Below are 25,501 nucleotides of genomic sequence, written 5' to 3' on the forward strand. Positions count from 1 at the left end.
CTGTTTTTCAAAACTGGTTTGGTATGATCAGTATAAAAACAATCATCCTGTCCAAATTGGCCCAGTTTAAAAAATTCCATATCAATTCTTTTTAGATTACTATTATCTGCTCCCCTCCACTAAAATGCATCCCAAAAAAACGGTTTATTCTTTATTGTAGACAAATGGAAATTTTCCAGTTTTCTTCCAGGCCAAAAGTTGTTATAATTCTGCTCCACCATTTTTCCCTATATTTTCATTGATAAATCTGGAGCAAAACTTTGATAAGACTGCCCCCAAAACATTTTTTAACTAGTTTATCATTCCTGATCTGATTAATTAGTTGTAGTGTGTACAACATTCAAAGATTTTCTTGTATTTGCACCTTTAGCAAAAATCTTTGGCTAAAAACGCACAAAGACATCAGCAATTAAAAGTCAGTCAGAGCAGATTAATCATATACTTTCCCCAATTAATTTTCTTCTGGACTAACATTCAGATAAACTAGACAGTATTAAGAAGTATTAAATATCATTGCTCACTTTTAATTTACAAAACATCACACAATGCAAGTTAAATGACAATTGAATGTAGTATACTACACAAGAGTTTTGTAATGGATTATGCCAAATTGGGTAGATATTTAAATGTGTATCACTGAGCTACACTACATTCTAGTACATAGAATGTACATAGTCCAACACAGATATGTTAAAGCTATTCTCCTAACTCTTTTTATTTACCCCCTGACCGGTCTTTTATTACTCTACTGTTAACATTTGTTCCATGTAAACATTACTGTTTCTTGTAAACCGATACGACGTGCAAACAGTTATCGGTATATACAAGCTATCAAAAAAATAAATAAAATAAATATACACTCAGCTGAAGCAACCACCATATTTTTCACTCCATAAGACGCACCTAGGATTCAGAGGGGGGAAATTAAAAAATAAAATAAAATTGGTGTGCTAAACCGGCTCTGTTCCCGAGCATCTGTGCGTCTTATGGAGCAAATTAGGGGAGTGCATACATTTTTTTTTTGTCCCCATTTCGTTTTTGGGTCTGTGGAGGGCCATTTTGGTCCACCCCCCCAAGATCAGAAAACATTTATCATTCTCTTTCTGTGGGAAAAAAAACCAAAACAAAAAACCCCCATCCCAACCCGGTAAATTAACTACAACCCCTCACCCTCCTGACCCCCCCCAAGACCTGCCAAAAGTCTCTGGTGGTCCAGGGGTCCGGGAGCGATCTCCTGCACTTGGGCCGTCAGCTGCCAGTAATCAAAATGGCGCCGACAGTCCTTTGCCCTTACTATGTCACGGGGCAAAGGGCTGCCCTTACTATGTTCAGGACCCCCGCTGGACCACCAGGTCTTGGGGGGGGGGGAGGGAGTTGTAGTTATTTTTTTTTAATATTCGCTCCATAAGATGCACAGACATTTTCCCCCCACTTTTGGGGGGAAAAAAGTGCATCCTATGGAGCGAAAAATATGGTAAATATAGAGAAATCAAATCTGACAGCACCTTCCAGCACAGATTAAAAGGGCTAATGAATTTACTTCTACTATGGTACATTTTTTGTATTACATGCAGTTCAACAAAGGGATAAATTCTCTAACTTTTATTGCAAAGCTCAAAGATTCACCTTCTCCTGTAGTTACAGTTGGGACAGTCAGGCATGCTCAGACGAGATGACAACATATGCCTCATTGTATCTGTGAAGTTGTTCTCTCCAGTGAGTGCTTTCTTGTTATTTAACTAAAATAAAGCACAAACAGAATTATACTTAGCTCAAATCACTTTGACAAAATGTTAAGTGCTGTTTGAGATTACCAGAAACTGTTACAACTCAATGTTACCTGTAACACAGAACATAGTTACAAGAAAACAAATGAGAGGCCTGCCCCATGTCCCAGGCTGCACAGGGGCACATGCTTTGGTGCAAAAGAAACTTTTTCGGGTCTTTTTTCCCCCCGCAGCCGGTTTGGCAGTATTCTTGAATGTTATGGAGAGGATATACTTGATTCATGGGAGAGAGGAAAGGAGCAAAGACAACTGCCTCTACTGCGGCAACCCCTGCTGTAAACTGGGAGCAGCAAGGGAAAAAGAGTAACTCATGGCTGGTGAGGAAACATAAGAGAGAAAGTCAGAACATTTTAAGCTAACTAGCCTGGAGAGAAAAAGAGTTATATACACAGTCTCTGGTTATCCCACAATATTTGGTAAAAGGTGCAAAATTTTGTCAATGCTGCAGAATTATACGAACCCAGCAAACTAGGCTGGGCTGCAGGAGGAAGAAGCTAGATTGGGCAGGTGCACTTGGGTGGCTTCTTCCTCATCCCTACCGCCCCCTCACAATTTCTTACACCTCAATCCCCACACGTTTTTTATGGATTCACAATGCCACCCCCCCATGCGCTGATCCCTTCCTCCCACCTACCTTCTACCAGGAGATCAGCACTTCATGCCACATCAGCCTTCTTTGCTAGTTAGAGCCAGACTGGCAGTCTGAACTGTGCGAGACCCATAGATCTCTACGATGTCTAGTGTCCTTCAAAACATCCAGACTGGCCCTGGCTGGTACAGGAGGCTGATGCAATAAAAGTAGTACCACTCTCTTCCTGCTGGACAGGGGAGTGGAAGGAGGACGACAAAAGGGAATCACAGGGATTGGTAAAGGAGAAGGGAAGGTTAGCAAGAGGGAGAAAAGATGGGCAGACAATGAAGAAAACTGATCAGGAGGGACACAGAAGGAGAAAAGAAAAAAGTTGGTGGAAGAGGTGGGAAGGAGCGGTTTGGAGGGATGAGAGGCTGGGTGCTGAGCGTAAGATAAGCAGGGAAGAGGAGGTATGAGAAGCTGGGTGGGAAGGAGAGAGAGTTGAGGCTGGGTGGTAAAGCATCAGAAGAAAGGTTGGCGGTTAAACAGAGAAGGAAAAGGATTGGGAAAGAAGGGAAGAGTTTTGGAGGCAGGCAATAGAAATGGTATCTTTAGGAAGGAAATGACAGGATTTAATGAGAAAGTGTGGTATGAGAAAGCAGGAAAAGACAGAAGAAAGCAGAAGGGAAGAAAGTAAAAAAAAAAAATACAAGTTAAAAACAGAAATGGTGAAAAATGAAAGAATAATTAAAGAACCAAACTATCCAGATACACAAATCTATTTTTACAATGTAAAACAAAACAATGTATATATTATATAAATGTATGCAAATCTTCTGAATTTCAGAAATTTTGTTGCTGAATTTTCTCTTTCCACAGAATCAAACCTCAAGGCACTGAGGCTACACTACATTTTTCATCTTAAAGGTGCTAACTATCCTTTAAAAGTTGATTCTTGTTTTTCCAACTGCAGTAGCTCCCACAGGGGTCAATTTTAAAAGCATTACTTGTGCAAAAATGCTCATATATGCAAGTACGAGGGATGTGCATTAGCAACACAGATTTTAAAAGCTGTTATTTAAGCATGTTTATGTGTGAGCAAAAAAATAAGGGGGAGGAAAAGGACAAGGCAAGGGCATTCCAGGGCAAGGCCAACAGTTACATGTGAAACTATTTTAAAAACGGAGGTTGCAGCGCATGGCAGGTGGATAGCCGGTTATATTTACTGCTGCTCCTGATGAAGAGCAAATCTGCAGAAATCACGTTTTAGGGCTTCCACGACAGGGTGAGGAGCCTGGTTCAATTGGGGGGCGGGCAGGACGAAGAACTAGAGGGGTCTGGAAGATCTTGCTATTGACTGGGCAAACTCGCAGACTAATAGGAAAAACTGGGAATGCCCCTCGTGTGAGCCTGTTTTAAAATCCGCTTACATAGGCGCATTAAAGTTGGCAAAGTTTTATGGAAGATACGCGAAGTAGGTTTGCTCGAGTAACCTCTTAAAATTAAGAACATAAAAACATGCCATACTGGGTCAGACCAAGGGTCCATCAAGCCCAGCATCCTGTTTCCAACAGTGGCCAATCCAGGCCATAAGAACCTGGCAAGTACCCAAAAACTTCTGCATGGTAGACCTTTTTTTAAATCATACACATGAAAAGTGCACACGATTTAAAATTTGAGGATCTCTCTGCTCATGTGCCGATACATGCGAGTATGGGCACTTGTTTTAAAATTAGCCTGATAGGTTTAACACCTACAAGCAGGACCCAAATACCCAAGACCAAACCAGTATCAGTGAACCCAATCAAAGTCTGCCTCCTGCATCATTGCCTGTGGATTATAAGTGTCAGAAAATAAATTAAAGCAAACAGTTTAAAACCAAAGTCAAGGAAGGGGAGAAGAGGGGATTTACAGTAATGGGACCACTATCCATTCCTTCTTTAAGTAAGTTTCACACTTTAAGTGAACAAGCCCACCAAGGTGCTGTCCAGTGCAAAATTATAGAAAATGAGTGACAGTTATTTAAGAAATCTATTGCCAGAGTGGTAAATATTTTCTCTAGATAACTTCAGCAATACTGTCTCATTCTAGCTGACAGAATAAAGCCACAAATTTGTCATTAATGAAATGAAGGGATGCCTGGTAACACTAGCTTGTTATCCCTTGGAAAAAGCAGCAGCACTCACATGACATCTTTTAGTTATATCATCTCCAACAGTGTGAATTCCTACTGACATAGAAAACTTATTCAAAAGTCAGTCACAAAACATTCCCAGGGCTTAGATCTTACTTGTTCTTCAATAAAACGTCTCTGCTTAAAGAGCTCCCAGTCTTCTTTTAGCATACGCTGTTTGGTTTTCAACGCCATCTAAAAAGGTATAGAAAGTAAAAAGATCACTGGCTTAAAGCGCCTGTCAAGCTTATTCTATTCATCACCACAAGAATGATAAACATTGACGTGATTCCTAACTATAAACTCAATTTTCACATCTAACATTCCCTAGAGAATTGAAAAGTATTTCCTATATCCTTACTTAAGTTTACATTTTACTACTATAGCCTTCAGAATGAATCTTGTTTACTCTTTCTTCAACTCAGTGCTGGATGTATCAAACATAATATCCAGAAGTTATGTAAAGCAAGTTTGCTTACTCTATATTGTTTTCTATAGATAGCAGGATGAATCAGGCATTACATTTAGGCGACATCATCTAGTAGCACGGAAAGAACCTCTTTCTCTCAGCCAGTAGAACTTTAGCTCTGAGCATGTGTGGGAATTCTCACTCATGTGTTGCCTTGTGAGCCCTTTCAGTCAATTTGAGAGTTGATTTTAGCTAGGTAATCAACTCTCCAGGGAGGCAAGTGGGTATTTAGTATGGCTAAATCACCCTGCTTTCTACGGAAAACATCATTTACAGTAAGCAAATTTGTTTTTTTCCATCGATAAGCAAGGCTGAATTAGCCATTACATGTGGGAAGCCCCAAGCTGAAGGTTGCAGCAGGGCATTTACTGAATAAGCAACTTGGACCCTACCATGGAGAGTAGACTATATGTTACACAAAACTAATTATCCAAATGTGGTCATTCTTCAAGAGATTATTCATATAATCATGAGATGCAAAGGTGTGTACCAACAATAATGCTGCAGCTTTGCAGATGTCTTCAAGTGGTACAGGTCGCAGATGAGCCACTGATGCAGCCATGGCTCTAACTTCATGATCCTGGATGGTGTCTAATTTGTAGGCCTGCTAGCCTATAGCAGTGAATGATGCACTCTGCTAGCCAATTGAACAATGTACATTTGGTTACTGCTCTGCCTAGTTTGTTAGAATCGTAAGAGATGAATATTTGCAAAGCCTGATGAGGCAGAGTTCTTCTCTTGAAGTAAGCCAAGACCTGTTTACAGTCTAGGTTATGAAGGACTTTCTTGCCTTCATATGTATATGGCCTCAGGAAGAATGAAGGTAGCATGATGTCTCAAATAATATTGAAAACTGAAACAACATTTGGTAGAAACTAAGTGGGTGCAGAGCTCCACTCTATTGTGGAAGAATTGCATGTAAGGAGGATAATGAACTAAAGTCTGGCTTAGGTTACTGCTACAAGGAATATTACTTTCCATACCAAAAACTTGAGAGAAGCCAATTCTAAAGGTTCAATGGCGGCTTCATCAGTTGTGCCAGAACCACTTTCAGATCCCATGGAATGGGAGATTTTATAACTGGTGGTTTAACAAACCACAAACCTTTCATAAATTTGGATACTAAAGGATAACTGGAAATAGTGTATGTGTATGGATAGCATAACCTTGTATTTCCTGGCAACATATTCATTCACCACGTGCTTCAAAGAGCCTAGTTCCGGATAGTTAACTCTCTTCCTGAAAGGAGCTGACACCCCAGAGACTGTACCTGATTGGAGTAAAAGCAACGATTCCTATTGGTGACCGGAAGAAGAAAATACACCCAGGATGCGTGTCAGAACATTCTTATTGGACATTATGAAAAGCTTAAAAATGGCATGCACAGTGCTCTGAGTTGAGTAGCAACAGAAAGAACGCCTTTGTTAACTAATCTGCTACTCCGTGGAACAAACAACTTCCTCATTTCTTTGTTCCGCTTTTCCTTTCTCTGTCTTTTCCATTAATAAACTTGCTTTTTAAATCAATCAACTGACTGCGGCTGCATTTCTGAAACCTACATTTACAATAGGCTTGCCCTTAGATTGAACATAATATGTAGCTATGGCACCAAAATGTACTCTTACTGATAAAGTGGCAAGAACTGAATCAGGAAGAGAGCGCAAATAAATTCAGTAACTCTAAATTTCCATGCAAATGGATCCAAGGTGTTGTATTGATATCACATGGAGAAACTTTTCCATTTAAAAACATAAAATTTAATGGTTGACAGTTTTCTGGCAGATCCTCAACTTCTTTGGATAAGTTGAATTCTTTTATCATCAAGCATTCAATATCCAAGCCATCAAGTTGTTGGATGGCTGGAGAACTGAACCTAATATGAGAACCAGACTTGCTGGGCACTGGAGCTATGAGAATCAGATGGGTCCGGTCTTTGAGCACTTTTTGCGCCATTTTAGCTATGAGTGGAATCAGTGTAAAAGCATTCATGAGATCTGCATCCTGAACTTATCTGAGTTTGCTGGGAAGCATGTAGCAAGACTTTTCTAGTTTTCTATTTTGCTTTGATGCAAACAGGGCGATTGCTGGAAATCCCCATAGACTGAACAGTATGTCAGCAGTTGATTGCTTAAAAGACCGCTTGTGTAGTTAAACTCTGCTGAGGTGATCTGCTAATGTGCTGAAGATTTCTAGAAGGTAGGTTGCTTGCAGGAAAGCTTGTTATTTGCATGCCCATTCCCATATATTTATTACTTCTTGGCAAAGAATCCATGTCCTTGTGCCCTCTTTTTTGTTCATGCTGAACATGGCAACTTGATAGTCCTTGGAAAATGCTCTTACCCTGAAGGAGGCAAAAGAAAATCGATAGAGAACACCTGATCATGCTCAGCTTGAGGAGATTGATTTTAAATTATTTCTCTTGGAATAAACATGTTCCTTGAGTTTGAAAATGGCCTGTGGGGGGCCCCTCAACTCTTGTGGAGGCATCTGTTGCCGTTACTTGGTTAGCCGATAGACGTAGTGGTGCTCCTTACTGAAGAATGAAGAGGTCTAGCCACTAACACATCTCTCCTACTTCATTTCTATTGAAATTTCCACCTTGGTTGTTAGGGGCTGAATTAGCTGGTCCCATTCATAATGAAGGCCCCACTGCAGATGATGTATGTGAATACGGGATAAATATGCAGGAGAAAGGTGTGAGTGGAAAGCATTGATTGCCCACAAACCAAAATAGAGGCAAAAACGTTCTTTATTCCTTATTCCAAAATAAAAATCTTTGAAGCAAGGGTTGTAAGAAGTCACCTGTTGCCATGAGACAATTATTTAAATCCCAGCTTCGATACGAGCTGTGTTTCGCAATTAAAGCTTTATCAAGGAGAGTCAAACATCTAAGGAGTAAAAAAATGTAAAAATTATATAAATTAGTAATTAGCAAAGAACATGTGGACAGATAAAACAGGCATCGGAACAAATGCATTCAGATCGGCTTATACAAAACAAAAATACTTAGGCAAGTTGAAAGCAGAATTTTAGGAAACAGGTTACAAAGGCTTTCTAGGAAGCAATGGAAAGAATGACAGGACTTTAAAAACCAGAGAAAAGGCTGCCAATTAGCAGAGAGGAGAAACAAACCAATAGAAATACAGACACAAGACAGGTATACAGCATGATTGCAGTAAAAGCAGACAGAAAAAATGAAAAAATTAATTGATGAATGAAAAAAAATGAATGGGGAAAAACACTGCAGTCAAGGTGACCACGATTTCTGAGTTAAGTCTGGCTAGATGCAGAGAATTAAGAGAAAAAAATCCAGCGTTGATCGCAGCGAATTATATGTAAAGAAAAATTCCCACCACTTGAGCATGCAATACATGCTTCCAAAACAAAAAAATTTAAATCAGAGATACCACATTGGAATTGGAACCAATGAGTCACAAATGGAACTTCATGTCTGGAATTGTTGATATTGCTGCAATGCAAATATATTCTAGTCTTGATCTTACATATAATTTTGCCAACATAAACACGAGGACATGGGCAGAGGATAGCACACACTACTACCGAGGAAGTAGTCAGAGTTGTATCTTAGCTGAGAATGTCAAGCGGAAGGGTTAGCGAATGTGGCAATACTGAGCACATGATCACATGCAAGACAAGAACCACAGGATTTATGACCAGAATATACTGGTGCTATCAGCCAGGGAACAATTGGTAAAATCAGAGCAAACCAGGAAATCTCTAAGGCTACGCCCACGATAAACAAAACATGTCGGATAATAGAATACTCATAATGGAGAGAGAGTATATGATATTGCAAATCTCTTGAGAGAACCCCGAATACGGGTGAACACGTGTAAATCTATCATTGGAGTTAGAGCGTGGTAGAAGGAGGAAATCTCGATTAATGAAAAAGGTAGATTTGAATTCCCTTTTAATAATGTGAAAAGGTTAACCTCGGGCCAACAAATTTTGAGTCATCGCCTGATCATGAAATAAATTTTCACAAGGGGAACAAATTTCGGAGGTGTAGCAATTGACCAACTGGAATGCTCTGCTTAGAGAGCATGGATGATGATTCATAGTGTAACAACATATTTGTCAGTAGGCTTTCTGAAAATAGAAGTAGTGAAGCAATTATTTTTAATGAAAATCAATATGTCCAGGAAAGGTATTTTAAATAAATCTTACTGGAAAGAGAAGTGTAAGTGATGGTCAAATAAATTTAACCATAACAGACAAAAAATTGAATAATGTTACCAGACACAACCAAAAACACACTGTCGATGTAATGATGCCAGAGTAACATGAATTGCCAAAAGGGCGAGGTGTACAAAAATTGGGATTCAAAAGATGAAATAAATAAATAAGCCATATCTGGAGCCTTGGTCGCCTCGCCCCCCCCCCCCCCCCAGCGGTGCTATGAATTTGTTAATATTGGCCTGAAAACAAAGAAACGTTTAGTTAAAGCCAATTGTGTCAGAGCAACCAGAAAAGATGTAGGAACTCATGGAGTAGGAGAGCAGGTGTCTAAAACGGTCTGAATCAGTTGGATAGCATATTTCTGTGGAATGTTTGAATATAAGGATTCGGTGTCTAGTGTGATCAGCAGCACAGGGAAAACACGTAATAGAAATGAGGACAACAAAGAAATCATTTGACTAGAGTCATATAAATATAAGAGAGTGCCTGACAAAGGGTTGGAGAAGTGTATCTACAAAATTAGATAAGAGGTTCAAGACGGAAGCCTATTCCGGCCACAATGGGACAACCTGGGGGGGGGGGGGGGGAGTCAAGGATGACAATATGAATTTCCTGCAAGAACAACTCATACCTCCTTGGTTGAAGTGTGTTCAGCACTCCGTACACAAGAGACCTGAACGATCTGATAGAAGAAGAGTTCTCATCTTAGAGAACCTATCCTTGCATTTCCAACAATGAATTTGATTTTCTAGGAGGAAATGAGGAATGATTTCTCAAAATTCTCCAGGAAGCCTAGCAACTGCAGGAGTCTTTTAATTCTGCAGAGAATTTAGTTCACCTCCTTGGGATTTTGCTGTCACGAGCCAATTGTCCAGATAAGGGAAACCTTGGATGCTTTGACACCATAGATGAGCTGCTACTACAGCTAGGCATTTGATGAAGACTTTCACAGGCTAATTTTAAAAAGGAGCATGCATGTGCCCATTCATCTGCATATCGGCACGAGAGTGGAAATATGCTGGAATTTTAAAACATACGCACAGTTGTGCGCATATGATTTAAAATACGCCTACCGCATGTAAGTATGCTCCTAATTTTAAGACGTTACTTGAGCAAACCTAGTTTGCGTATCTTCCATAGGACTTTGCTGGGATTAATGTGCATATGTAAGGGATTTTAAAACATGCTCGCGTAAAGGATATTCCTAGTTTTTCCAATTAGTCCACCAGTTTGCCCTGTCAATATCAAGATCTTCCAAACCCCTCTGGTTCTTCATCCTGCACATTCCCCTATTGACCGGGCCCCTTTCACCTGTCCTATATAAGCCTTAAAACACGAGATCTACAGACTTGCTCCTCATCAGGAGCAGCAGTAAAGTTACGCGGCTAAAAAAACAACACACACTGTGGCCTATGGTTTTAATATATGAATTTATGCATGAAAGTGTTATCCCCATCTTGGAACACCCATGCCCCATCCCTTTTCCATCCCTCTTATTTTTGTCATATGCACAGGTGCATTCACATGTAAATTATGGCTTTTAAAACACACATTGCTCGCATACAGCCCACATCCGCAGGCTTTTTTGTGTGAGCCAACGCTTTTGAAATTGACCTCTCAATGCTAACAAGTCAAAGGGGAGTACGTTGTACTGATAGTGGGAAGAATCTAGTGTAAGTAGTGCCAGTGGGAGGGATGGATGAAAATATGAGCATAAGCATCCTTAAGATTCAGAGCGCATACCCACTCCCCCATTCTGGATAAAATGAATTGTGTGGAGGGAATTAATTTTGAATTTCTCCCAGAGTATGTTTGTTCAGGCTTCTTAAATTTAAGATGGGACTCAGACCCCCAGATTTCTTGGGGAGAAGGAAGTAGCGGGAGAAGAAGCCCTGGCCATGGTGATGTGGAGGAACCAGTTCTATCACCCTCTGTTCAAGCAGCAACTCTACCTCCAAGGCAGAGTTGTGTTGAGTGAGACTGATCCAGATTGAAGGCTCAACAATGAGGAAGCATGGGTAGCAGGGAGAAACAAGCAATATCCAGTCTGCACAACCTGAGAACCCAGTGATCTCTGGTAATCTTGCACCACTGCTCCAGGGAGTGCTGAATTCTCCCCTCTACCGGATAGGATGGTTGCTGGATCTGAAAAGTGGTCAAAAACTTGGTCCAGGCTTGGACTGGACTTGTGTTAGTTTTGGCTGTCAGCTTCCCACCTTCAAGTGCAAGGCAGAAGTTGTTGCTGTTGTGAAAGAAGAGAAGACATCCGGCATTAGTGGAAAAGCTGAAGAGGCATATCTAGAAATATGTAGACGACTTGTTCTGGCCCCATAGAAAGGGATTGTACCGCCATGTGCAATTTCCTTAATTTGAGCTATTGCTTCTCTGATTTTTCTGGTTGAAAAGGTGATCACCCAGGCAGGATATGTCTGCCACCTTTTTGTGGATATCTTTACATGGGTTACTGGCTCTCAACCAGGCCATGCAACAAGCTCCAATGGAGTGTGACGAGGAGCGAGCAGTGGTATCAAATGCCTTGTTGATGGAACAAATATTTATTTATTTGTTTATTTATTTATTTACGGGTTTTTTATATACCGGGGCACGTAAGTAACATCACCTCGGTTTACATTCAAACATTAATTCAGCATATTGCTTTACATTATAACATTAAAAACTGAAAGAATACAAATCCATGTAAAAACTTTGTATAACGAAAATAAATATCAGAATATGAATGACTGTGGGATTAAACTAGAACGCAAAGCAAAGGACCCAGTTAAATAAGATAGTATATACATTTTTCAGCATCTAAGAGTGGCTGACAATATGCAAATCTGCCTTCTCCAGCCAGAAAAAAAAAAAGATTTTAGTTTTTGCATACGATCAGGTAAATATTGAGCCATGTAGAACTGGTGGCAGAAATGCATGCATTAAGCATGGAGCTTTGAAACATTTTGGCAAAACTGTCTAACAGTCTGGATCCTCCCTTGGCTGAGTATTTGAATATATCCTTGTTTTCTTTGGATACAGAAAAAAGTATAGAATGCGTGAGCCTTGGCATTCCTTGTTAATGAGGCAAGTTTGAACCTGGGCAACAGCAAAGAGGTTCTTCTTATGTGCCTGGATATGTCTGCCACATTTGATATAGTTGACCATCAACTTCTATTAAACCAGTTATTCAAATTGGGATATGCAATCAGGCCTCAAAATGGTTTAAGTCCTTAACAGACAAATTTTATCAAGTTACGTGGACATCTGACACTTCGGATCCCATAGCTTTAGACTGTGGGGTTTCACAGGGGTCTGTACTTTCACTTATTCTCTTTAATCTATATCTCCCCTGACCACACTGACTCAGAGTGAGCTTTCACCAGTTATTTTTACTCTAATGACATTCAGATCCTTGCCAGTTGTGACCTTAATTCTGTGGATCCTTTGGCTACTTTTAATCTCTGGCTCACAGAAGAAACTAACCCACTTAGATCATTTAAACTTAAAGTGAATCCTCCTAGATCAGAAGCAATATGGTTTGTGAGAGAAAAAAAAAAAGGCTTCTCTCCTTGTCCTATATATGGCAGGAGTCCCTATCCCACTGAGGGAAACTATCACAACTGTCGCTTGATTTCTCCACTGATATTTCTAACCTATTACAGAAATCAAATTTCTTCTTGTGATTCATTAGATTGCTCCAACCATTTTTTGATGCCTCAGTCTTGAAACTTCTTATTCACGCCTAAATACTCAGCTGAATTGATTATTTTAACTTACTATATCATAGATTAATCCTCTAGCCAGATCAAGCAATTAAACAGCTGCCAAGGTAATCTTCAATATGAGAAAATTTGAACATTTACTTTTCTTCTGTACAATCTTCATTGGCTTCCAGTTTCTTTCCTAGTACAGTTCAAAATAGGGTGTAGGACTTAAGGGCTTTTGATTCAGAACCCATTGTTATAGTATCTCATTGTCCATCACGTACACTTCGATCTTCACAACATGAACTTTTGGGTTTCCCAACCCCTAGACAAATCAGGCTACACTGTACATGAGAGATTTGTTTTTCTTGATTGGCACCTAGCTTATGGAATACTCTGCCATTACAACTACGTTGTAAGAAAGACTATTTGGATTTCAAGCAGTTTTTCCACAAAAAAATGTTTCTATTTTTGTATTTACTTTATGCTGTTTATATTTTATAGTATATAATATTTACTATTACTATGAACATTGCTTTGATTTACTTATAAGAAATGCAATTCATCAAGAAATAAATTAGATTTGGAATTTTAAGAGCAGATTCCACAACAACTAATTGATGGGGCAATTGCACTAATCCAAACCCCAGGGTTTTTTGTACTCTGAACTTAAGGTCAACTTTTCTTACCACTGGGGCACAGGAAATGAGAGCTTCCTACATTCTTTTTGTAATTCTTGCAGGATAGCTGGACTAGGATAGCTGGTGACTCCGCTGGTATTTTTCAAATTTGGAGGAGACCTAAGACGTTTGCGTGAGAATCTTTGTTCTTATGCATATTTACTCCGAGCACTTTTCCTAAATTGTCCATAAACCTGGAATAGGAAAGGTCTTCTAGTGGAGAAAAGTGTTCTGGAGACTCTGGAGGGAGGTCAGAAGGAATCCCTATCTATCCTTCCTCAGAGCCTAGAGGTGAGAAAACACTAATCCAGGACCCCAGGGATGAAAATGATGTAGGAGTTGTCCTTGATTGCCTCAGAGTGGCATACTCCTCTGTACATCCTGTCTGCAGTCCACAGCAAATGAATGCTATAGGCTAGATCTGCCACATTGGGATTTTCATGGAGTATCCATATGAATTGGGAATACTGGGCCTCCTCCTTGAGGGGAGTAAAGGGGTTACCCTGGAAAGGAGAAGTTGGTAGGTACCCCCCCTTTATCTTTTGCACCAAAGAAGAAATCCTTCACTAATTCCATTATTTGGTCGAGAGGCTGACGTAGCCAGTGAAACATCCACGTCCCATGGCTGTTCAGTATCTGGAATGGAGGCCAATTAGAGATGAAGGGAACCAGAGAGCAACTAGGATCTGGTGTTTTGAGACAGTTCTTGTTCCAATAATATTGATGGTGAGTAAGCTCTGAAAATTGGTGGTGGCGGGGGTATTGTGTCTCCTCCTGCTCCTGTCAATCTTGGCTGCACATTCTGCGTCACACTGTGTTGATTGATGGTTTAATGGTCAAGGGCATCAAAGATCAATGTTCTGGAGCTTGATACATCAATGATTTATGAGTCGCTGTGATGCTACACCGTGGCTCAATGCATTCAAACCTCTGCATTTTTTTTTTATCATCAGCTCTTCTGGCAGTTCCAAAGAGTGGCACCTCTAATGCATGGCAGCTTTTCTACTTGACCCCAGGAATCTGCCCTGTTCCATCAATGGGGGAGATATTTTGGAGGAACTCCTACTCAATTCCAATCCTGGTGAAGCAGATAAGGCTGCACTTCAGGGTGACAACTGACAGCAGCTTCTCTGAGACTTATGCAGTTCCTCCATTTTCCAGCCCTTCTATTTCTGGGTTTGCGAAGACATCCGACAACAATCATAACAGTTGGCCTGGTCATAGTTCAGTCTAGTCCCAGATAACAATAGTAGAGGTCGTCTCCATCGATGATGGACATTTTCCTTCCACAAACAGTCCTTAAATTCAATGACTGTACCTTTATTCTTGCCGGACATCCTGAAGAAAAAAAAAAAAAAAGTCCTTTAAAATAAAGGTGGAACTGAAAAGTGCTGTTTGGGGCTTCTGATGTGGCGAGGCAACTTTAAAGACTAAAGTTATGAACATCTTATAGAAAAAAGAGAAGTACACGTCTATGGTGTTGCTTGGACGAAAAACGATCGATGGGCTCATGAGGCAAAGCCCGAGCGGGAAATCCCGCATAAACTCAGCAGTACAAAAACTCTACTAGCTAAGAGACTAGAAACATTCAGTGCTGCCAGATGATGCCATCTAGATCTAATGGCTATTTCAGCCTTGCTTATCAATGGGAAAAAAGCTCTCAGCACCACCCAAAGGAAGAGATACAAACATGGAGTACAAAAAATTCTTCAAATTACAACCTCTGCCATAAAAACAAAAAAAATATAATACGTATTGCCAAACTTATAGACATATTTGGGACCATCATACCGTCCCCTCCTTTTCTCTTTTAGAACATGAACTATGTTCCATCAACAGACTAACAAGGGTATCATTTAATCATCGGTCCTTATGGCACTCGTACCACAGGCCCAGTTCATTTTCAATTTTAGCCTCGAAAAAGTCCAGAGAAAGGGAGAACCATTAGATGAGAAATTCATACAATGAAAAGTATCAGGAGAAGAGAGAGCAATGGCTGCTCCTTCCCTAGTTTACTATCAACACCTCTCTCTTTCTCTCTGTCTAAGTGACAGATATATCATCACACCAGTAAATTACCATCTGGTATTCATTACACGACTTTACAATTAAGTACAGAATTTATTTGTTAATTTTTGATGGTAAGCAATTCAGTCACTACATCTAACGGAATATACTAATATTCCCATTCTGTCACTAGCCTGAGCCATCCATCTTTTATTATGGCTTCAATATATTAGGGTTTAGCTGAGAAGAGAATCCTTGACTATTGATTTACAAGCTTCCCACTTTCTCTACAAAATCCAAATATTTTTAGATAAAAGAAAAGATAGTGACTAGCTTGCAACACAATGAGTCTTACAAATATTTCTGGTCTACTCTGGCAGCACAACAGGAATCAAACTTCCTCTCTTCTCATTAATTTTGATCTATACAAAGTCTCAACAATGGTCTGCAATGTCGCCAGAACCCATTTATGGGAATATTTCTATGCCATTTGCTAGCATTTCTGTAATTATAGTATATCTACCTACCATTTATTTTCTATACAAACTTATGCGTATATCTTGCATACATTATACAGTATATACCATAATTAATAAACAAAATTTGCCATACTGAGTTAGACCAAAGGTCCATCAAGCCTAGTATCCTGTTTCCAACAGTGACCAATCCAGGGCACAAGTACTTGGTAGGATGATTAAACACATGCTGCTTATCCCAGTGATATGCAGTAGATTTCCCCAAGACTACCTTAATGGTTTATGGACTTTTATTCTAGGAACTTTTCCAAACATTTTTTTAAATCCGGCTACACTAACTGTTTTTACAACATCCTCCAACAATGAATTCCAAAGCTTAATTATGCACTGAGTAAAAAAGTATTTTCTTCTATTTATTTTAAATGCATTACCAAGTAACTTAATTTTTTTTTTAATTTAGATTTTTATATTCCGTTTTGTGTCTCCCCTCTAGTCTTTGTACTTTTTGAAAGAGTATACAACCAATTTTCATTTACCTGTTCCACTCCACTGCCATTAGCAATGGTTACATGGAATAGACTTAGTTTTTGGGTACTTGCCAGGTTCTTGTGGCCTGGATTGGCCACTGTTGGAAACAGGATGCTGGGCTTGATGGACCCTTGGTCTGACCCAGTATGGCATTTTCTTATGTAAAGACCTAGGGGGGGCACGCCATGAAGTTAGCATGTGGCACATTTAAAACTAATCGGAGAAAGTTCTTTTTCACTCAACGCACAATTAAACTCTGGAATTTGTTGCCAGAGAATGTGGTTAGTGCAGTTAGTATAGCTGTGTTTAAAAAAGGATTGGATAAGTTTTTTGAGAAGTCCATTACCTGCTATTAATTAAGTTGACTTAGAAAATAGCCACTGCTATTACTAGCAACGATAACATGGAATAGACTTAGTTTTTGGGTACTTGCCAGGTTCTTATGGCCTGGAAGGGCCACTGCTGGAAAACAGGATGCTTGATGGACCCTTGGTCTGACCCAGTATGGCATGTTCTCATGTCCCCTTAACCATCTCTTCTCCAAGCTAAGAGCCTTAACCTCTTTAGCCTTTCCTCAAAGGGAAATTGTTTCATTCCCTTTATGTTCTTAACTCCCTGAAGCAAGAATCCGTGAGGCCTCTATTATAGACATCTTGACTCCTCTGACTTCGCAAACTACAAGCCTATCTCTTCTCTTTTTTCTTTTGTAAGTCATTGAGTGGGTGATTATAAAACTGCTTACGAATTTCCTTGATGACTATCAGGTGTTAGGTCACTTGCAGTTCAGCTTCAGAAAATCTCTAAGTATAGACATTGTACTACTCTCTGGTTGACTCACTAAGAGGAGGTCTGGATGTGGGAATAGATATGTTCTTATGATGATTGATATCTTCTCTGCTTTCAATACTATCGACCACCAGATTCTTCTGTACTGACTCAGGGAGTGTGGAATCTCAGGGTTCTATTTTAAATTGGTTTAGATCCTACTTGACCAGGCGTCAGCAACAGGCTAGATCAGTTAAGTAGCTCAGCACGGTACCTACTTGTTATCGCTGTCCCACAGGGGTCAGTTCTCTTTGCTTAACTGTTTAACATTTAATTGTCATCTATTGGCAGACTGCTTGCTGGCCTCTGTTTGGGACATCGGCTATACGCAAATGATGTACAATTCTATGTTCAAGTAGGTTCCTCTTGGGTGGAAACCTCTTCTTAGTATCTTGCTGTGTTTCCTCTGTGAAACAGTAGCTTGCACATAACAAAATGGCCAGAACCTTGTAAAAACCAAAACTATAGTACTTCAGTGCAGGAATCCATTGGTGGGATTTCCATCCATTCATATTGATAATACCATGATACAGATATCTCCCCATGTGAAGAGCCTAGGTAAGATTATCAATTCTGCCCTGACTTTTAATAACCAAGTTAAGGGTGCCATGCATTCAGGTTTTTACAAACTATGGATTTTGCATCGTTTAAAGCCTCTACTGGATTCTGCTGATTTTTGCTCAGTCTACCAGTTACTTATTATTCTAATGAAAAATTGTAAATCTTTATATATTGGTCTTCCAACCACAACACAGAGGGTTGCAACTGTCACAGAATACACTAGGCTTATTTCTGGAAAATCAATGAAAGCATTTTTCTCCATGCTCAGAGTTTCATTGGCTTCTGGCCTAGTGGAGAGTCACTTATAAAGTGCAAACCTGGTGCAAAGACTCCTATCAATGGGCGAATGCCTTCCTACATGTTTATAACACAACACAAGTCTTACGTTCATTGCAAAGATGCCTGTTAGAAGTTCCCACTGTACGTCAAGACCAGTCAGCAGAGACAAGAGAGTGAGCTTTCTCTGTGGCTGCCGCAGCTCTATGGTACTCATTTTCCCATGAATTACATTGTTAAGTTGTACCAAAATGTTTAAAGTCATGCTAAAAACCCATTTGGTTTAGCTTATTCACTGTAACGAATGAGATTCCTGGATGTACTATTTCTGAGCAGTAATTTATTTTTCTAATTTAATTATGTATGCTTCCTTTTGTTTACCATCTAGGGCCTTGATATTGGCATTTATAAAAACCAATAAATAAAAAAAAAAATTCAATCATTTTGATCATACTTTTCTGACCTTTTCTAATTCTGCTATATCTTTTTTGACATATGGTGACCAGAATTGCTTACAATACTCAAGGTGTGACTGTACCCTGGAGCGACAGAGGCATTATGATATTCTCTGTTTTATTCTCCATTCCTTTCCTAATAATTTCTAATATTCTATTTGCTTTTTTGGCTGCCGCCGTACACTGAGAAAAGGATTTCAACATGTTTCCCACAATGACACCTAGATCCTTTTCCTAAGTGGTGATTCCCAATGCGAAACCTTGAATTGTGGCGCTGAAATCTGGGTTACCCTTCCCTATATGCATCACTTTGCACTTGTCCACATTAAATGTCATTTTCCATTTGGATGCTCAGTTCCTAAAGTCCTTTTGTAATTTCTCACAATCTTCCTGTGATTTAACAACTTTGAATAATTTTGTACCATCAGTAAATTTGAACACCTCACTCGCTGTTCCCTTTTCTAGGTCATTTATAAATATTTTAAAAAGCCATGGTCCCAGTACAGATCCCTGGGGCACTCCATTATTTGTCTTTCTCCTCTGAGAAAATTTACCATTTAGCCCTACTCTATGTTTTCTATTAACCAGTTTTCAATCCACAATAGAACATTGCCTCTTATCCCATGATTGTGGTCTCTCATGAGGTACTTTGTTAAATGATTTCTGAAAATCCAGATACACCATATCAACTGACTTACCTTTAACCATGTTTATTCATGCTTTCAAAAAAATGTAGCATATTGGGGAGGCGGCAAGAGTTCCCTTACCTAAATCCATGTTGACTTTGTCCCATTAAACTATGATTATCGATATGTTGAGTAATTTCCTTTATAAAAGTTTCAACTATTTTGCCTGGCACTGTTAGGCTCATCAGTGTGTAGTTTCCTGGATCACCCCTAGAGCCCTTTTTAAAAATTGGCATTTTGGCCACCCTCCAATCTTCAGGTACCATAGATGATTTTAATGATAGTTTACAAATTACTAACAGTAGGTCTGCAATTTATTTTTCAGTTCTTTCAGCACTCTGGGAGGTATACTATCTGGTCTAAGTAATTTACTACGCTTTAGTTTGTCAATTTACCCTATTACATCTTTCAGGTTCACAGACTGCTTTGGTTCTTCTGAGAATGTTTCAGTTCCTCTGAATCATCACCTTTAAATATCACTTCTAGCATGGGAATTTTCCTTACAGTCCTCCGTTAATACTGAAGCAAAGAATTAATTTAGTCTCTCTTTTATGGCCTTGTTCTCTCTTATTGCTCCCTTTATAAGAAAATTATTACTTACCTGCTAATTTTCGTTCCTGTAGTACCATGGATCAGTCCAGACCGTGGGTTATGTCCCCAATCCAGCAGATGGAGTCAGCCAAAGCTTTGAGGGGGCGTCACCATAAGTAGAACTACCCCCTCTGCAGGAGTTCAGTATCGAGTATATCAAAGCCCGAGTAGAAAAACCGAACCCCCTCATTGAATCAAGTTTATAGAAATCGGCAACAACCAGCCATGTAACTGTAGTAACCAACTAACAGTGAGCGTCCTACAACGTGTAGGAGGCTGCAGAGACAACAAGTCAACTTGTGAGGAGCTGGGACAACAGTGAGAAACTGACAAGTGGTGAAGTACAGATACCCTTACCGTTCCCACGAGCAAGGTGGAGCAGGATTAGAAACCCAAAAGTGGTGGGCGTCTGGACTGATCCATGGTACTACAGGAACGAAAATTAGAGGGTAAGTAATAATTTTCTTTTCCCTGTACGTACCTGGATCAGTCCAGACCGTGGGATGTACCCAAGCTTCCCTAAATCGGGTGGGGTCCTGCGAGGCCTGCTCGGAGAACCTGTTCACCAAAATGTCCCGTGGCTGAAGAGGCGAGGTGTAGGCGATAATGCCTCGCGAACGTATGCAACGACTTCCAGGTAGCCGCCCGACAGATCTCCTGGGGTGAGACCGAGCGAACCTCCTCCCAGGAGGCCGCCTGAGACCTTGTAGAATGCGCTACAATGCCGGGCGGAGGCGTCCGCCCCGCCCCCACATAGGAAGCGGCAATACCTGCCTTCAGCCATCTTGCAATTGTTGTCTTGGAGGCCTGGGAGCCTTTCTTCGGACCGGACCAAAGGACAAACAGATGATCGGAAGTCCGGAACTCGTTGGTAGCCTCCAGATAGAAACGCAGCGTGCGTTGGACATCCAAGAATCGAAGAGACTTCGGCTCGGAGGCGGAGAAGGACGGCAACTCCACCGTCTGGTTCACATGAAAGGCAGAGACCACCTTCGGTAGGAAGGAAGGGACGGTACGGATCGAAACTCCAGAGTCGGAGAAACGGAGGTAGGGCTCCCTGCACGACAGAGCCTGTAGCTCTGATATACGCCGAGCGGAACAGATTGCCACCAAAAATACCGCCTTGAGGGTGAGATCCTTAAGTGTCGCGGTGCGCAAAGGCTCGAACGGAGGCCCCGACAGGGCACGAAGCACCAGGTTGAGACTCCAGGAGGGACAAGGATCCCGTAGCGGAGGCCGTAGATGTTTGACACCCTTGAGGAAACGAGCAATGTCCGTGTGCTGCAAGAGAGATCCCCCATCACGCAACAGCGAACCAAGCGCGGCCACTTGAACCCTCAACGAGTTGTAGGCTAGTCCCTTGTCCACCCCGGCTTGTAGGAACTGAAGGATCTGAGGGACCGAAGCCGTTGTGGGACTGGTGTCCTGGCTGGCACACCACAGCTCGAACACCTTCCAGACTCGAACGTAGGCCACCGACGTGGACGTCTTGCGCGCCCGCAGCAGCGTGGATATTACCGCCTCCGGGTACCCCCTGCGCCGGAGGCGTCGCCTCTCAAAAGCCAGGCCGCAAGACAGAAGAGTTCTGCCTGCTCGAAAAATACCGGGCCCTGGTGTAAGAGGAAGGGGAGGTGCCCCAGCCTGATCGGGCCGTCGACCACCAGCTGCAGCAGGTCCGCGAACCAGGGTCGCCTGGGCCATTCCGGGGCGACGAAGATCACAGCCCCCCGATGTCCTTCTATTCTGCGGAGCATCCGTCCCACTAGGGGCCACGGTGGAAATGCGTAGAGCAGATGTGCCGGCCATGGGAGCGCCAGGGCGTCCACCCCCTCCGCCCCGCGTTCTCTTCGCCGGCTGAAGAAGCGGGGAGCCTTGGCGTTTAGAGCGGATGCCATCAGGTCTAGGTGGGGGGCCCCCCACCGATGGACGAGGAGTTGCATCGCCTCGGACAGAGACCACTCCCCGGGATCCAGCCGTTGGCGACTGAGGAAGTCCGCTTGAACATTGTCCACTCCGGCGATGTGTGACGCTGCTAACCGGACGAGATGACGCTCCGCCCATTGCATGAGCAGCGCTGCTTCCAGCGCGACCTGTGGGCTGCGCGTGCCTCCTTGGCGATTGATGTAGGCCACGGTGGTCGCATTGTCCGATAGCACTCTGACTTCCCGGTTTCGGAGGAGCGGGAGAAAATACCGCAGGGCGAGTCTGACCGCCCTGGTCTCCAGACGGTTGATGGACCATGTCGCCTCCACCCCCGACCACGTTCCTTGCGTGGCGCTGCGATCGCAGACCGCGCCCCAGCCCGCTAGACTGGCATCGGTGGTTACCACCACCCAATCCGGTAGGTCGAGGGACACGCCTCGGGCTAGGTTCACCGGATCCAACCACCAGCCCAGACTGTCCCTGGCCTTCTGAGGGAGTGGAAGAATCATCTGGTAGTCCTGCGAGACCGGCTTCCAACGGGAGAGGAGCGCCCACTGTAAGGGCCGGAAATGCGCAAACGCCCAGGGGACCATATCGATGGTGGATCCCATCACCCCCAGGAGTTGCAGGTAGTCCCAGGAGGTGGGCTCCGGTAACGCAGAGAATCGTCGTATGTGATCCCGCAAAGAGAACGCTTTGTCCTGTCGCAGGAAGACCTTGCCCAGTCGGGTGTCGAAGGTCGCCCCCAAGAAATCCAAGCGCTGTGAGGGCACGAGGGAGCTCTTGGAAAAGTTCACCACCCATCCCAGGGAATGCAGGAACTGTACCACCCTGGACACGGCTGCCTGGCCTTGGGTGAACGACTTCGCGCGAATGAGCCAATCGTCTAGATAGGGATGAACCAGGATACCCTCCCTCCGGAGAGCCGCAGCCACGACTATCATGATCTTGGTGAAGGTGCGTGGTGCCGTCGCCAGCCCGAACGGGAGAGCTATGAACTGGAAGTGCTGGTCCAGGATCTTGAATCGAAGGAGACGATGATGATCCGGGCGGATGGGGATGTGTAAGTAAGCCTCCGTGAGGTCCAAGGAGGCGAGGAACTCCCCCCGATGCACCGCTGCAATCACCGACCGCAGCGTTTCCATGCGAAAGCGGAGCACTCGGAGGGACTTGTTGACCTCCTTGAGGTCCAGAATGGGCCGAAACGATCCGTCCTTCTTTGGCACAACGAAGTAGATGGAATAGTGGCCCAAGCCCACCTCTCCGAAGGGCACGGGCGCAATAGCGCCTATCTCCTGAAGCCTGTTCAGCGTTGACTGCACCGCTTGCCGCTTGAGAGCCGAGCCACAAGGGGAAAATACGAAACGACTCTTCGGTGGTCGGACAAATTCCAATGCGTAACCTTGCTTTACGGTGTCCAAGACCCACTGGTCTGAGGTAATCCGCGCCCACTCCCTGTAGAAGAACTTCAGCCGTCCCCCGATCCTGGGGACGGTGGAGTGGGCGAACCTGGCATCATTGCGAGGACTTGGGGGAGGGGTTACCTGTCTCGAGAGCGGGGCGCGCGGGCCTGCGGCCGCGAAAGGAGTGCGACCAGGGCTGGGACCGGGAAGCGGCCGGCCTGGAGCCCCCCGGCCTGTAGTTCCTGTAACGCCGTTGCGCTCTGGCTCTAGTCCGGGACGAAGCGAACGCCCGGGAAGGGCAATATCTATCCTCCGGGAGGTGGTGAACCGCATTTTCCCCCAGCGACTTGATGAGCTGATCCAGATCCTCCCCAAAGAGGAACTTACCCCTGAAAGGCAGGGAGCCCAGACTCGATTTGGAAGACGTATCTGCCGCCCAGTTGCGAAGCCACAGCAGCCGTCTGGCCGCCACCACCGAGACCATGGACCTTGCCAGGACGCGAAACAGGTCATACGAGGCATCCGCCCCGTACGCCACTGCAGCTTCTAACCTATCCGCCTGGGCGGCCTCCGCCGCTGGCAGATCCTAGGAGGTGAGAAGTTGTTGAACCCACAGGAGGCTTGCCCGCTGGGCGAGGGAACTGCACATCGCTGCTCTCATACCCAGCGCGGAGACCTCGAAGACTCTCTTCAGGAAGATCTCCAATTTGCGATCTTGCGTATCCCGCAAGGCCGTGCCACCTGTTTATTTTATTTATTTATTTTTAATTTTTATATACCGAGGTTCTTATAGAGACTATAAATCACTCCGGTTTACATATAACGATAAACTGCCCAACAGAGATAAGGGGGCTTTACATAGAACAGTGGTACATATGGAACATTATAACTGGATGACAATTTAACATAATGATAATAAATAATATAGAATAGTTTTACTTGTAATTAATAAAATTATGTAATATAAACTGTATAATTTAAATATTTAACTTGGATATAGTGACATATTAACCATGCCAAATATAAATAATAAGATAAAATGAATTTTGAACTTAGAAATTGTAGTCCAGTTGCAGAGGAAAATATAAATAAGATTAATTTTTAGAACTCAAAGATTGTTGTCCAGTTGCAGAGACCTGAAGGTAGGACTTGGTATGGTGACCATAATACCGGTGACAATACCTGTCACCGGTATTGTCGTCCTCTTCGTAACCGCCGAGACTGCGGAGTCAACTCTCGGAACCTTGATGAGATCCAGGAAATCTTGCGGTAGCGGGTACAGCCGTTCCATGGCACGACCCACCTTCAGAGACGTTTCAGGGGTATCCCATTCCCTCGTGAGAAGCTGCAGGAACGATTCGTGAATGGGAAAAGCCCGCGCCCTCGGGCGCAGGGCCGCCAGGACCGGATCTCCTTTCTTCGAGGATGTGACCACCGCCGGCGCTACTGGAGCGGGCGGGTCCGGCGGCGGATCCAGATCCAGCTCCTGAATGATGCGTGGTATGAGCTCGTCCAGCTCTTCCCTCTGGAAGAGGCGCAGCGTACGCGGGTCGTCCCCCTCCGTCGTGGCGTCCCCTTGCCCCAGATCCGTGAAGTCCGGGTCCAGGTCCACTGGGTCCGGCGTCGCTCCCCCTGTCGCTGGCGAAACCCGGGCACGTGCGGGAAGATGAGGGGCCCCCGCTCCCGCCGCAACGGGGGGGGCCTGAGCCGAAGGCGAGGTCCGGCATAGCTTGGCAGGGGGGGGGTCCACCGGCGCATCCAGACCCTGCAGGTATGCCGTGTGCATAGGCAGGACAAACTCCGGGGAAAACCCCGGTCTCGCCGCGGGGGCTCTGGAGGGGGGCACATCCGCGCTCTCCTGCCCCTGCGGGCCTTGCTCCGGCCGCAAGGTCGGGGGCGAATCCGGTTCCGACTCCCTGTCGTTCGGCCTCTCCTGAGGTCCCTCGGGGCGCCGGGTGTTCAAGATGGCCGCCGTTCCCGCCAGGACTGGGGGAGGGGCCCGCCCACGGCGTCCGGGCAGAGGCGCGAGGAAAGAGAAATCGGCGACGGGCTGTGAGGTGCCTTCCCCCCCGGGAAGGCACCGGGCACAGATGCCCTCACGGGAGATGCGGGACCCCGGTTCGCCGCAGGCCGCGCAGCGCGTGGGCCGCGGCATCGGATCGTCGAAAAAAAACAAAACCGCGACAAACGAA

The 25,501-nt window shown here is 43.6% G+C and overlaps 1 protein-coding gene across 7 annotated transcripts in view; it reads right to left on the reverse strand.

Annotated features, from left to right (window-relative positions):
* Window positions 1-25,501, reverse strand: part of FAM193A (family with sequence similarity 193 member A) — a 391,927-nt gene that overhangs the window by 132,254 nt on the left and 234,172 nt on the right. For all 7 annotated transcript variants that reach the window (XM_029592130.1, XM_029592147.1, XM_029592139.1 and 4 more), the window contains exons 9-10: window positions 4,649-4,726; window positions 1,627-1,739 (exon numbers count right to left, since the gene is read on the reverse strand). In XM_029592130.1, the coding sequence (XP_029447990.1) occupies window positions 1,627-1,739; window positions 4,649-4,726 (191 nt within the window). The remainder of the gene's footprint in view (window positions 1-1,626; window positions 1,740-4,648; window positions 4,727-25,501) is intronic.

This window comes from Rhinatrema bivittatum, chromosome 1 (genome assembly GCF_901001135.1).
Source record: "Rhinatrema bivittatum chromosome 1, aRhiBiv1.1, whole genome shotgun sequence".
Classification (NCBI taxonomy): Eukaryota; Metazoa; Chordata; class Amphibia; order Gymnophiona; family Rhinatrematidae; genus Rhinatrema; species Rhinatrema bivittatum.